Source organism: Rhyacophila brunnea, unplaced genomic scaffold, assembly GCF_057557595.1.
Source record: "Rhyacophila brunnea isolate RB1 unplaced genomic scaffold, BYU_Rbru_1.0 scaffold_21, whole genome shotgun sequence".
Taxonomy (NCBI): Eukaryota; Metazoa; Arthropoda; class Insecta; order Trichoptera; family Rhyacophilidae; genus Rhyacophila; species Rhyacophila brunnea.
The window spans coordinates 8,850,934-8,865,473 of NW_028232871.1; the positions used below are offsets into that span (position 1 = coordinate 8,850,934).

At 37.5% G+C, this 14,540-nt stretch overlaps 1 protein-coding gene across 8 annotated transcripts in view; it reads right to left on the bottom strand.

Annotated features, from left to right (window-relative positions):
- beta-Spec (spectrin beta chain) overlaps positions 1 to 14,540 on the bottom strand; it is a 267,463-nt gene that overhangs the window by 63,526 nt on the left and 189,397 nt on the right. For all 8 annotated transcript variants that reach the window (XM_085949074.1, XM_085949073.1, XM_085949072.1 and 5 more), the window contains one exon: positions 8,659 to 8,818. In XM_085949074.1, the coding sequence (XP_085805200.1) occupies positions 8,659 to 8,794 (136 nt within the window). In that variant the 5' untranslated portion in view covers positions 8,795 to 8,818. The remainder of the gene's footprint in view (positions 1 to 8,658; positions 8,819 to 14,540) is intronic.

A 14,540-nucleotide genomic window follows, 5' to 3' on the forward strand; every position in this document is an offset into this window, starting at 1 on the left:
GAAACAACAACTTCTTCAAATTTAATCTATTGTCAATATTTTTTTAAAAAATATATAAAAGTTATTCGTAATCAGAAGTACAATTAATGATGGCGGGCCATAAAAAATACCCGGCGGGCCGCAGTTTGCCCCCCCCCCCCCCTGTTCTAAACCTTTCTCTCACGAAGACATCCTAATTTTGTGCCAAAATGACCGCCGCCAAGCTAACAATTAAACAATTAAATTCTACGAAGCCTTAAAGTACAAAGTATATTGTCGCGACAGTGATAAACTAACTAAACCCAACCGTAAACATAACAAGTGAGTGACCCGGAATCCAGGAGTCTCACCACCAAAAGGTTAGTGTCTGGAATCCCTCCGATCACCCCACTCCACCCAAACTCAACATATTCAAATACAGTGAATTTAAATTATCGCCACTACATTTTTCGTTATCTTCTGAATGAAGCAGCTACAAAACCATACGAATCTAACATATTTGAATATCACTGGATGAAACGGATTGTCATAATTATTCATCAACACCAAAAATGTATGTCAAAAGCTTAAGATCTGAAAAAGATTATAATATTCCAATAAGTGGTATCAGTTCGTTTTAATAATGCATGGAAAATACACGCATTCGTGAACAAAAAATAAATAGTAATCCGCTTAAGCTGTAAAACTGTTAAAAACTAACAAAATTCGTTAATTAAAACAACAAAATCAAAGATAAACATTGATAAGCAAAGATGTCTGATAAGTGATAACAACTGACAACGGTGCTGAAGGAAATAAATAGAATAAGATTAAATTAAATGACAAGGCCAAAAAACGCGGGAAACGGACTGGTCAAAATGCTGTGCAAAAAAATAATTAGACCGCAAAAATGTGCATTTTTTTAATGTAACAAGCAAACAAAACTATTGGGTTGTTAATGTTGCTAATTATTAAATCAAATACGGCCACATCCTGTGTATACGATAATGCAATCAATACGTATGTTTATTAAAGGACGTCTGTACAAAATAATGATTGAAAATTCAGGTGCAATTTACAACTGAATTATTTTACGAGCGAGAAAGCAAAATTGGTAGAACATTATTGTCTGAAATTATTTGTTTTAGACAACGTGTCTATGGAACACAAAATTATGTCGGTTCAAATAAATACTTCACGTAAGTAGTCTAAGTAACACGTCTGCATCAATAATATTACTTACAATATAATACTTGAGAAATTAAACAACACAGTGGAACAATATGAGCATACTTGGCATTATAGTGAAATTTAATGCATAATTATATCAGATATTATAATTTAATGTGGGCTTAGGCATGTGGCATCGGATTGGCGATTATCGGGGATTCCACTCTCTAGTATTACCTAATTATTACATATCGTAGGTTGTTAGATTCATTAATTGTTTTTTTGTCTATTTGAAATAAATTTCTGGGAAAATGTGGTGTAATTATATTTTCACATCTAGCGTTTTTTCCCGCCAGATAACTTGTTTTCGTACCCCATCTGGCATGTTTTTGTCAGTGACAGTTGACAACACTGATTGGTACCGTTGACGATGTGCAAAAATCTATACATTAATATGTTGCTGCATTTGTGATATCGCTTCACGTCGTTCATATGCGTAAATATGCCATTATGTGCACCGCCTAAGAGACTCTAGAAGTTATTATAATCGATTCATTAAAACTATACAAACAATTTAATATAAGTGTCGTCTTTGATTTCGAAATATTTGCCTTTTCATCAAAGTTGTGACTTGTGATAATATCTAAACACAAAATATTTTTCTCCCGTCTGTCCATCTGTTTATTCGGTTAAAAGTTGCGAACCAATGGCCGATATTGATAAAACTTTCACAGCTCGTAGACTACATTGTTGGGAGGGCGGCTCTCGTGGTGCAGTGGGTAAGGCGCTCGCCTTCCACCCGAGAGTTCCTGGGTTCGATTCCCGGTCATGACAAAACATTTATGTGTTTTTCTCAAAGCCTGGGTGTTTGTGATTGTTCAAAATTACTAACAACCACCTTGTACGAAAAAGCAAGGACATGGTTATTAATAATTCTAAAAAAAAAAAAAAAACATTGTTGGGAGTTATCAATTTAGTAGAGTTTCAATTAGACATCTCAAAAGTTCCGAAGTTACAAGACAAAACTTCTCGAAAATACCGCATTTATCTCGAGTAGGTAAAGTGGTCAGAGAGCAACGGTAGTGGGTGAAGTGATCTGTGAGTAGAGGGGCTCGCAACTACATACAACTGTTGTCTACCACATTGATTTGGGGGAAAAACAAAACGAACCAATCCCACGTAGGTAGGTATATCACTGTGCCTTTTAATTAGGAACGTATTTCACGCGAAAAGTCAGTCGTGGACTATCGCTAGTAAAATATATTATTATCTATATTTGCCCAAAAAAAAGCTAGTCAGTCAAGAGGTAAAACAATGGTTTATTATACTACTTCACCATGTTCGATCCTTAGAGGATCATAATATTATGAACTTTCACAGAGTGGAGAATGTATTAACAGATTTTGTTTTTACGAGAAATGGATGTTGGCCACTTGCTCCAACTATTAGGTCCATACTCAGACTCCAAAACAGTTACTAGCACGAATTCAATGCAAAATAATTTCACAATATTTTTGAGCAATACAATTAACCCACAACTAGGGCTTGTGATTGCTCGACTGTTTGCATTTCTAGAGAATTCTCGGGATTGTCAAGATTTTTTATAACAGCGATTTATTTTAAATACCAGTCGGCAGCTTTGCCTGGTAAAGATTTCCCGAGTAGTATGGAATCCAGAACTTTCCGAAAAAAAAATATTTGTCGAGATTCGAGAATGGCATTTTCTGATTATTTCTCGAGAATTCTCGAGACAAGATTTTTCGATCACAACCTCTACCCATAACAGGTTGTAGAACTAAAAACAGATCAAATCACTACACAGTGTCATTTTAATATAAAAAATAACCAAACAATGCAACAAATCACAGAGTATTCCACAACACGTCAGCTACATTAACCACGCCCAGGTTAAAGGAAAACTTATAAGTAAAAATAATTAATTCACTATAAGATTTAGAAGACACAAATTGATTAGACGTACACCAAAAACGCACTAACTAAATGTACAGAGAAAAGAAGAGGTCCACGCGCGCGGCAAGATGAGAAACAGAAGATCAGGGGTAGAGAAATTATTGGATGGTAATTAGCGTGACCAAGTGTCCTCAAAGAAACGAACCGGCAGACTGACTGATGCTTGACCAGTTACAAGTCTGCGACGAACCTTTCCCAACGCCTGACCACAAACAGGCGGATTTATAGTAAATGAATAATATCCGTGAAAAAATAAGATAGAATAAGATATGTATTTTATTTGCGTATTTATAAACTGTCTCTGTGGGTCCATTCTATACACAAGGCGGTTATCGATGGTAGATTATCATATTTAGGTATTATAATAAGTTCGCTGTATAAACTGTCAATCTCACTCTAAAAGTTTAACACAGTGACACACACATGATTTTCCGCCCCTGTGGGGGGCGCTCCCATAAGGAGTAGTGCTCCCCAGCCGCTCGGTCTGACCCTGGTAGTCAATGTGCCACCGGTGTAATGATTACGACCCTCGACAAAGCCGAACAAAAACGGACGATATGACACATAGGTATAAGTCCCGCAGTTTGCTCTGGCAGGTCCCACGACTTCTCAGGGTGAACTGCGGATGTATAAGTCGGTCACGGACCATGTATATATAAGGTAAAGTGTTATAGGATTAAATTTGAATTAGATATATATTGGATAAAGGGGTTAATTAAATTAGATTAGATGTAATATAAGATTTGATTTGTTATTATAATAGGTATTGTAAATTGTAAATTAATATGTAATGCAAGGGTTAACGAGGTAATAAAGGGGGACTTATGGATGGGCGTTAGTAGTATATAGTAGTTAAAATAATTAAGATAATTAAGGAATTAATGTAATTTAAGTAATATTAATATTAATCATATTATGTACATCGATATCGCTATATGTTTGGTTGATAGTCTGACATCCGTCAACCTTATATAAATGTGTAGCATATGACGGTATCGGTTTTGAATTGGTAAGAAATACGACCACCCCTAACAGATAAAAAGGCAAGATTATTAAATCCAAAGGCAGTCTGTTTTGTCACTTGTGGGTTCCGGAGGTCGCTTCGGCGACGCTTGTTTTTCCGGGACCCTCACGATCACGTCTGCATAACTAATTAGAAATAATTAAGTTAATGTTAAATAATTAGTTAATAATAATCAAGTTAATTTTTAAATAATTAAATAATAATATTCGAATTAATTTTTAATTAATCAGTAATAAATGTGGTTATTTTTGTGACTTCGGATATTAGTTGACTCTTGTTTATTGAGACTTCGAACTGTGAACTTCGAATATTAATTGATTTGACTTTTTCTTTTTTTTACTAATTGTGGTGTATGGATAATAACAATAAATCGAGTTTCTTTTAATTATAATAACCTTTGGGACTTTCGATACCAATGTGAATGATACCTTTGGACTATAATCCTTGATGAAGGAATGCCATAAGGCCAAACATATTCTAATAACAATAAAATACGAGTTCTGAAGATTTCATCTGGTGTTTAATTGACTTTGTGCCCCGTGACTTCTTGGTTACTCCACGTCCATGAGGTTCCTGCCTGTTCCTCCACATTAATGAACCTCCACTTCCAAGTGCCTGAGCTAGTCAGGAAGTCGGAGGCCTTCATTTGGCGCCCCACGTTGGGCGCCACGATGTAGGCCTCCGAATCCTCGGCTAGCTCCGGGCCTGGAGTGGAGGTACATTCAGATGTAGGAAGAACAGGTAGGCACTTGTTATAGTCCAGTAAAAGAAATTTCACGATATTAAAACAATTTATTAAGTCCCACAATCACATAAAAATAAACAAAAGTTCAAATTACGAAAGTTCAGAACCACAAATTATTATAAGAGAAACTGAGTTATTATGTAGTACTAATTATAGAAATTAATTATTTATTTATTTAAGAATTATTTATTATAAGTTGCGAGCGAGATTGCGCGAGCGCGGGTCACTGTCCGGAAAAGGTTGAGGACCGGGTCCGGTAATGAGAAATGAAAATTATGCGCAAAACGACTAAGTCGCTGACTGACACTTCGCGTAGGTACCGACGTACGAGTATCGACCAATAGGTATTTGTACCCTGGCGAATACCTCTTCCCAAGTCTCAGCGACTTGTATATAAAAATTCGGATAAAATTACGCCGCTGACCTTCGCAGGTTCAGGGTCGTAAACGAGAGCGAAGACTGATATTGAAATTAAAAATAGTGGGTTTATATGCAAATCTGGCCGATTTCATCCCTTAGCTCAACGTTTTTCGGGTGACAAAATTAATTAACGGTTTCCTTACGAGAGTGGCGGAAATTGTACAATGACTAATTACCCGCGACATCTACGTAAGGGCCGACTAAGTAAAATTATGGGCGCGAGTCGACGCTCGTCGGTGGGCGGCGTCGCTCACTCGTCACATACGTCCTTCGAGTACCTAGGAGTACCGAGAGCGTGTAATTGATGTAGCAGTACCGCAGTGTTTCTGGGCCAGCCCCACGAAAAACGCACCTACGAAGGCGTGCGAGGCATCGACGGATTCGTGGTTGAATTACCCCTATCGATACAGCACACCCCCCGCGTGGTGGCGCTCTTCATGGCTGAGGGAGGGGCGTTCCCGCGGCGGCCGGCTTTACGGGCCCTAGCGGCGCGAAGGTACCTCTCACCCAGAAACAAGAGTACTACAAAGTTAGCCTGGATGATAAGGCGTCATATGCCAGTGGTTAAATTGGCATATTTGTGGCACCAGGCCTTCGACAGCGCATATCAATCCTTCGGCCAACTACCGTTGGGGGTCTCAACTTTGAGGCGCCCCGACGGCCTGAATACCTACTTGACGTTGGTCTAAAAATATGAACTCGGTAGATTGGTAATTTAACTACAAAATAAAAGCTTAATATTAAACAATATCAAGCGGGGAAGTTACTTGATTCTAAAATATAAATGTACTGGCCGCGCAATCTTTCTCACATTAACAACTAATATAGCTCGGTGTCGCCACGGGCACATACTTACGACTAGTTGACGGATGTCATTCCGTCAACCAAACATATAGGCAGTAATAATTGCTTAGTACATACTCATACCTAACCGATCAAAGATTTCCCGCACTTTATTCCAGTACGTGGTCTCCTTGATCGACCAAAATCATTGATCCGATTCTCCCGCCGCGCGTGAGCGTGATGCCGTCATACACGCGAGCGAGAGGGGCTCTGTCACTGCAAAGCGAGCAAATTTGTATCGCGAAATCGATTTCTACACATACGACAGAGACGCCGTCGTATGTGGGAGCAGGAAAGCTGCCAGAATACCGATTCGGAAACGCCGCGCGCGGAATGGCCGCGAATATTAAAATCGGATTTAATATGAAAAATTAATTACGCGGGATCGTGATTATAATCGGATCGATGATTGCCCTACGTGTTGCTATGCTTTGTGATTGCACATACGTGCAAATGGAAGCCTTCGCAACAGGCCTATGAGCATATGTTAACAATTACTGTGCCGTGTACGTGCGACGCGTAGCGACATCGATCTATATGCTCTTATCATTACGTACATCTTAACTATTTTATATTACATACCATCAACGCCCATCTATAAGTCCCCCTTTATTACTGTTTAATCCTTTGCCTTACATATGAATATTATATTACAATTTACACTATACATTATCATTACAAACAAATCATATTTAATTTAATTACCCTTTACCATATTATATTCGACAATAAAAAAAATTCAATCTTATACTATATTACCTATTACCTTTATTTACATGGTCTGTGGCGACCGACTTAACCATCCACAGTTCACTCTGAGAAGCCGTGGGGCCTGTCAGAGCAAACTGCGGGACTAAACATATGCAATATCTTGTTCGGCTTTGCCAAGGGTCGTCATCATTTCATCGGTGGCGCATTGACTACCAGGGTCAGACCGAGCGGCTGGGTGGCATTACTCCTTATGGGAGCGCCCCCCACAGGGGCAGAAAAACCTGTCGGTGACAACAGCCAAGGAAGGGGCTGTTAAAACATAGCACTTTTCGACAGTACGTTATGCATAAATATGATAAACTACCCCCTTGTGTATAGAATAGACCCACTGAAATGACGAAATTAGATTTTTTGTTAAAAACAATCAAATGTTTTCCATTAGGGTTGCAAATTCGAACGGGGTGCGGGGCGTCAATGTTCCAAAGACAGCTGTTTTTCAAGATCAAAATATTCTCGGATTTTTATAAAACAATTAATGAATTAATGAAACAACAACTGAACGAGTAATCAATTTCAACAGTCCATTCCACACGTGGCCCGTACGTGTATATCTTTCGAGTGAAATAACCACTGATAAGGGCGTTACATGCAAAATAATGTGAACCGATATTATTTCAGAACCACAGTATCTGAGGAAAGCAACGTGGGTATTCTGAAACAGGAAGTGGTCGCGATAAACGAAACGCGCTAATTTTAAATATTATTTTTAAACCAACTGGCGACAAATTGATAGTATTGATATTATGACAGCATATATAACTGTAATAAAAATAAAATAATAATAAATTATATGCAACATGTTGAGGCAGAGAAGAGAAGGCGATAACGGATATATTATCATAGAAATTTATCTAGTGTTCGTGACATCGGCTTTATTCATGGTCAAAAGCGAATAAAATTATGCAATTCAAAATATCGTTAGGCAGATATGAATCTAGGGTCGTCATAACGAAGGAAAAAGTATTGCTACGAACATATCATAGCCCTACATCCTGAAGCGGGCCCCCAGGCTGGATCTTTGGCGGGCCCCTCTACCTATCGCTAAGGTTAAGAGCAGTGTGACGCTCGACAGTAGCGTTTTCCAAGTTCTACATGTGAATTATCATCGAAGTACTTATGATACACATTACATTGTATCGTACAACTACATATTAATTAATAATTTAATCGCAGCAGGCGACTTTTTTAAATATTAGTTAATTACAAATTTGTTACATATCATCATCAATTAGCTGGTCAACCCGCTACGCCATGCCCCTCTAAGCCCGGCCCCCCAGGCTAGAGCCTTGTCAGCCCCCCACTTGTGGGGGCCATGATACATAGTATACGTGTAGATTGTGATTTCTTGACTTTTTTTTGATCGCGAATCAAGAATTAGAGAATCGCTTTTTAATTTCTGGAGAAATTTAACAAATTCTGTTTACAATCAAAGTCGAGTTTTTTTTTAACTTTTTTGGCAGATATCAAATTTTCATGGGCAGCTAGCTTAGCCTACCAACAATTTGAATTCTCTAAATTTTGGAAAAATTATTTCTCGAGAATTTAATGAAAATAATATGGATACTGGGGTATCGTATCGGAAAAAAACTATCAATGTCGAAATATCATTCCTTTTCAAATATGTATTACAAAAAATGGAGTAGGTATAAATACCTAAGTATTTTTGAAAAAAAAACAGTAATGATGTAGGTAGGTACCTAACTACCTACCTAATACTAAATTGATATATATACGAAGTGTTGGCCTTGATGCTTACCGGCTAGCGCCTTGATGCGCGATCTTTCGAAGAGCCTCGAGGAGGAGTTGCCGCCGTCATACTCGTAATCGTCCAAGATCTCCTGGCCGGGCGCCAGGGATGGATCCCAGCGCACCAGCGAGATGTCCGTCGTCATGCCGTGGCCGCGGCACGCTGCTCACTGCAAACAAGAGACAACATTTCGTGAGCACACGAGAAAATGGCAAACTGACAAACTAAATAAGATGGCAACACAGCAATCATAAAACAAAGAATGTCATTAATTTTCGAATAAAGATAATAAATAAATATCAGATGCAAATTATTATTTTTTTAAGTCCGCTTCTCAGAGCATATGGACACTATCAATTATCAATCTTCTTTTCAGTCTTTCCTGGTTATACCAGCATTCCGTATATGAGTGGTGAGAGGTGGTGGAGAAATGCTGCATAGTCAGCTTTCTTCTAATCTCAACGTTACTTTTAAGGTCAATGTAGACTCAATATTCGCCGCAAGTATCTATTGACGAGGCTCAATATACGTAAACGGTTGCCCTAAGCTTTCGTAAGGTGGCTGACTCGCTACCACATACCAGCACCATCAGAAAAATCTATATTCAACGATACAAATACGAATCCATTGCCACAAAAATATTGGCCATAGAAAAATGCTTCCTTTAGTAACTCTTCGAACTTCACAACAAAATAACTACAATTCTTTTTTAATAGGTTACGTAAACAACAATTTTGGAAACACCGGCTTAGTAAAACATTTAGAGATAAACCAAGCAAACTATTATTGCCGTGAGTTTGGCCGACCTAATCTAACCTGCAGTTTCACCTGTATGAAGTACCTACAAAGAAACAGACACTCCTCAAATAACTACCATACAGCAAAGGGGTGATTGCTGGTAACAGGCGTTGATCTACACTACAAGCAGTGGAACCCCGATTTGACGTGCATATAATAATTCATGTTTTCCCGCTATTTACGTGTAGTTTCTGCAGTCCGGTTTCATTTTAGTACATTGAATTCCCGGTTTGACGTTTTTATTTTCCGCAATTTACGTCTGAAATATTAAAAATTCAGTTAAAACTAAGTAGTTATTAAAATTAAACATTATTTAAACTAATTCCATATGTAGCTACAAATCGTTCTATACTGCAGTGTCCAGAACCAAATTTACACAGCGTTAATTTTTATGATCTGCAGGCCTATGTTTATAACTGGTGATATGAAGTCACCCGACGACATGACGTAATTGTGACGTAAAGCCAATACACGCTCGAGGCAAGCCGCCCAACGCACACTGCTCACCATAGATATTATTATGCTGAAACACCTATTTGTGTATGGGGACAATGGATAACGCCAGTATTTTAGTAGCGTTAATTTCTCGAATGCTATCATCACTCCGGTAGTATGTCACAATGATGTCATATGACGTCATGTCGACCGGGCGACTTCAACTCGCAAGTTCTAACATAAGGCCCCTGTAGCTATGAAGTCAATTCTAGTTACTCAAGTAAAAATCGCAATACATTAGCAAGCCGAGTAACGTCACGTCTAATCACCATTTATCATTATATTTCAATAAAATTAGTCGTTGATTCCGGACTACGAAACCCTTGCCAGGAAAAACGTCCCTACAAAGCAACGCGCGGGGGTCCCAGAGAGTTTCGAAATTACAAATATTCAAATTAAAAATAGCAATGGACGCATTCATTTTAATTTTCCAGAATCCGGAGCGACGAAGCGAAACCTTGGAATTTCTCGTTTACTGCTCGAATACAGCAAGCACTCCACTCGCCAGCCCAGAGGATTAATTACATACAATAACATCGGCACGGCTCATTTCCACTTTTCGCTATTCGGTCTATTTGCCGATTTCGACTAATCCACTCTGGAGTTGATTACACTCAGAGACGAGTGTACATAACTACTGGATCGATAACAAGACAGATTGAAGCTTACTTACTCATAAGTACTAGTAGATAGGGAATCCAATTCCGAGCCAAAATTCTGATCCCGGGATTTCGGGATTACAATTTGACAATCCCGGGATCTCGAGACTGGTCCCGGAATTGACATTTTTCCCATTGTTAATATATTTTTTTTATAATAACATTGATAAAATAGGTCAAAAATAAATCTAGTATAATTTATACTACGAGGGTGGGTCAATAATTCCTTAGAAAAAAGCATTAAAACAGGTTTTATTTTTGTATTTTTTTTTTATTTCTCAACATAATTTCCTTGGAGCTCAATACACTTGGTTAGACGTTTCTCAATTTTTTTTAAACCGTCAGAAAAATAAGTTTTCGGAAGGTCCTCAAAATAAGCATTTGTCCGATCGATGACTTCTTCATTTGAAAAAAAACGTTGTCCACTTAGTCATTTTGGGAAAAGGAAAAAGTCACTGGGGGCTAAATCTGGCGAATACGGTGGGTGGTCGACCAATTCGAACTTCAATTCTTCAATTTTAGCCATTGATCGTAAACATGTGTGAACACGGGCATTGTCCTGATGAAAGAGGATTTTTTTCCTGTTTAAATGAGGCCGTTTTTCTTCAATTTTGTTTTTTAGCTGGTCCAATAAAGATGCATAATAATCCCCTGTTATTGTTTTTCCTTTTTCCAAATAGTCAACGAAAATAATTTCACGTGCATCCCAAAATACAGTAGCCATAACCTTACCAGCTGATTTTACGGTTTTCGCCTTCTTTGGACATGGTTTGCCTTCGCAATCCACTGCTTTGACTGTTCTTTCGTCTCGGGAGTATAGTGGTGTATCCATGTTTCATCTACAGTCACAAAGCGACGAAAAAATTCATCCGGATTGCGTTGCATGAGCGACAACAGGGCTTTAGAGGCCACCACCCTACTGCGTTTATTGTCGACTGTGAGCAAACGCGGCACCCATCTTGCAGAAATATTTTTCATGCCCAATTTGTCATGTAAAATAGAAATGACGCTACCTTTTGAGATCCCTGTAACCTCAATTATCTCACTCAACTTTAATCTTCGGTCACTTAACACCATATCGTGGATTTTATTGATCATTTCTGGTGTAGTCACCTCTACAGGACGTCCTGAGCGTGGTTCATCCTTTGTTGATGTACGACCACGTTTAAATTCATTTAACCAGTTATAAATAGTTGCAAGTGAAGGAGCAGATATGCCGTGAACTAAATCCAACTCATTTTTTATTTCCTTTGCTGTTAACCCTTTTATATTAAAATGTTTAATAACAACTCTAAACTCAATTTTCTCCATTTTCCATTTTTCCATTTTCCACAAGCAAATTTTTTTTTTAAATGTACGAGAAACACACAACAACCCGACCAATCTGATTGAAACTTCGCAGCATACTGAATCGGTAGTGCCGCTGCATGAAAACAAACCGCTTGCAGTACTAGTCGCGCCACCTGTCGGCTTTTCTAAGGACTTATTGACCCACCCTCGTATTTAAGACATTTATTGTTAATATTGTATACGTTCAATCTTGGATATACATAAGTTTAATGGAGTAAATAATATTGTAATATAAATAATAATGTGAATTTAATATGAGATTGCTGTTTCTGATAGTAAAGACTTAACGAATGGGTTAGCGAGATTTAAAATAGTAAAGCAAATCATGGTGTACTTATGGCCTTTCCGCTTCATAAATCTAATTAGTCAGCCAAATATGAAACTGCCGTAAAACGTATCAGATCATGGTGGAATTACTTTGTTAATAGTGCGAAGCATTGTTTTTTTCCAATCTTTCTCATGTTTATTAGATAATGTTTGTGAAAAAATAAAATGAATCGGCAACTTACACATGGGTATAAATCAAACTTCATTCAAACTCAGTTTATTTGTTATTAAAAGTATTTTTTCTGTTATATTTTCGTTTTTATTTTTCCATAAAAATCAATCCCGAAACGGATTATGTTTATCAAACCCGGGATTCATGGGTATCGAAAATAACTCGGGATCCCGGGATTGGAATCCCTACTAGTAGATCTGTCAACAACTCATTTATTATAGGTATCTGTAAAAATATTTTAATACTTAGGTAGGTGGGTACTTGAAAATTAAAAATGCGTATAACTTGAATTTTTTTTATTTATATCAAATCGAGCTTCAATATAGTGACAATACCGAAATTAGATTAGACATAAATAAAAAGGTTTTCAGTTATGCACATTTTTTATAAGAACAAAAATCGGTGGTTTCACAATAAATATAAAATACAATAAAACTATGTACCTAACATTCAAAAAAAATTTCATTAGTTAGAGAAAACTTAATAAACTAAATTTTAATGATAAACATAACCATAGAATAAAATGACAATAAAAAGTTTCAACGTATTCCCATTTTATATATTTTTTTAATTTCGAGTTTATCTTTGAGTGTGACTTTAATTAAAAAATATTATTCTTTTTAATGTTTTAAGATATGTACCGAGTAATTAAAATGCAAACCAAGTATCAATAAACTGTCTCACATTGTAAGCTCGTATTTTCCGTTAGGTGCCTGCATCTACTATTCCAACTTTATCACTTGACACCAAAATCAATAAAAATGTGATAAATATGTATTTAGACAGTTAATTACCACGGGAAGTTAACTGTTAGGCGTGATATTTTTTAACCGCGAGCTGTGAAATGTCGTTGAGTAACACAGTTGACACGTATTACTCGATTCTAATGGGATACATACGGAATCAATAATTAAGACGTCGTGTTAAGTATGCTAACAATTATTTTAGATAAACCGCCTTGTTTATGGAATTGCTCTGAGTGATATCCGTGTTATTTTGGTAGGCGGCGCATTCACATTAATATTAACCGCTACTGCTGTAATATCTCTATTAGAACCAAGTATTACCTACACATGTGGTGGTGTCCTTTATCTACCCACCAACCATGCCATTGTCATCCACATTCTTGTGCGAGTTAAAATGTTACGATGAACCCCACAAAAAGGGAAACGGTTATGGAAATAGCGTCGCGAATTTTGTTTCTATGTGTGTTGTTATTTTCGTCTCAGCCACGTGTGGCGCGTCGCTTTTGCATAGCAGTTTGGTAGACAACCATATCTGAATCTACTCCAAAATCCTAGTTATTTTGCGATATTCGACCGCCAACCCAAGCTACTAACACGCGTTTTTACATTTATAAAATACATTATTTTGAAAAATCTCAGAAACAATAATATATCTACCTATAAGTATATATTAAGGCTGTACCTCAGTTGAGACATGGTCTAAAAAGATCGTGGCTAGGCGATGCGCGGGTTGCGGGTCGCGGGTGAAAATGACGCATGCCAAACGAAATATAATTTGTCATATAAATCCAACATACGTCCATTTTATTTTCTGTTTATTTTTCTATTAGTAACAGACATTTTCTTTCTTAACTTTCTTCTTTAAGCACTACGGTGCATGGTTGCAGCATCAGTCCCGTGCGGCTCCGTGTCGGGACGGAATGAGCACTTAAAATCACTTCTTTCAGACACGTTTAAAGCGTCATAGAAAGCGGCCGTGCATATCCACGGTTGTGCATATATGACGGGTGGTGGTGGGCAGTTTAATGTTCTATTAGTAACAATAATAATAAATGGGTAACGTTTTTAGTCATATTTACACGATTTAAGAATTCATACGCCCGTCGCCGTCACGAAACAAAGTGACGTGTTTCCAGCTCGACGTTCTCTCTCAGAATGCGAGCGAGTCTAAAATTTCGTCGCGCTTATAGTTGAAAATTGTTTGCCGTTTCACTGATATTATCACCTTAAGAAAAAAGATAGACTAATTGGGGAGTGTTTTTTCTTAGCATTAAGGATTAAGCTACCAATCCAGCAATGATTCATACAAAAATGATTGCTAATCTATCGATAACGTAGTCTATC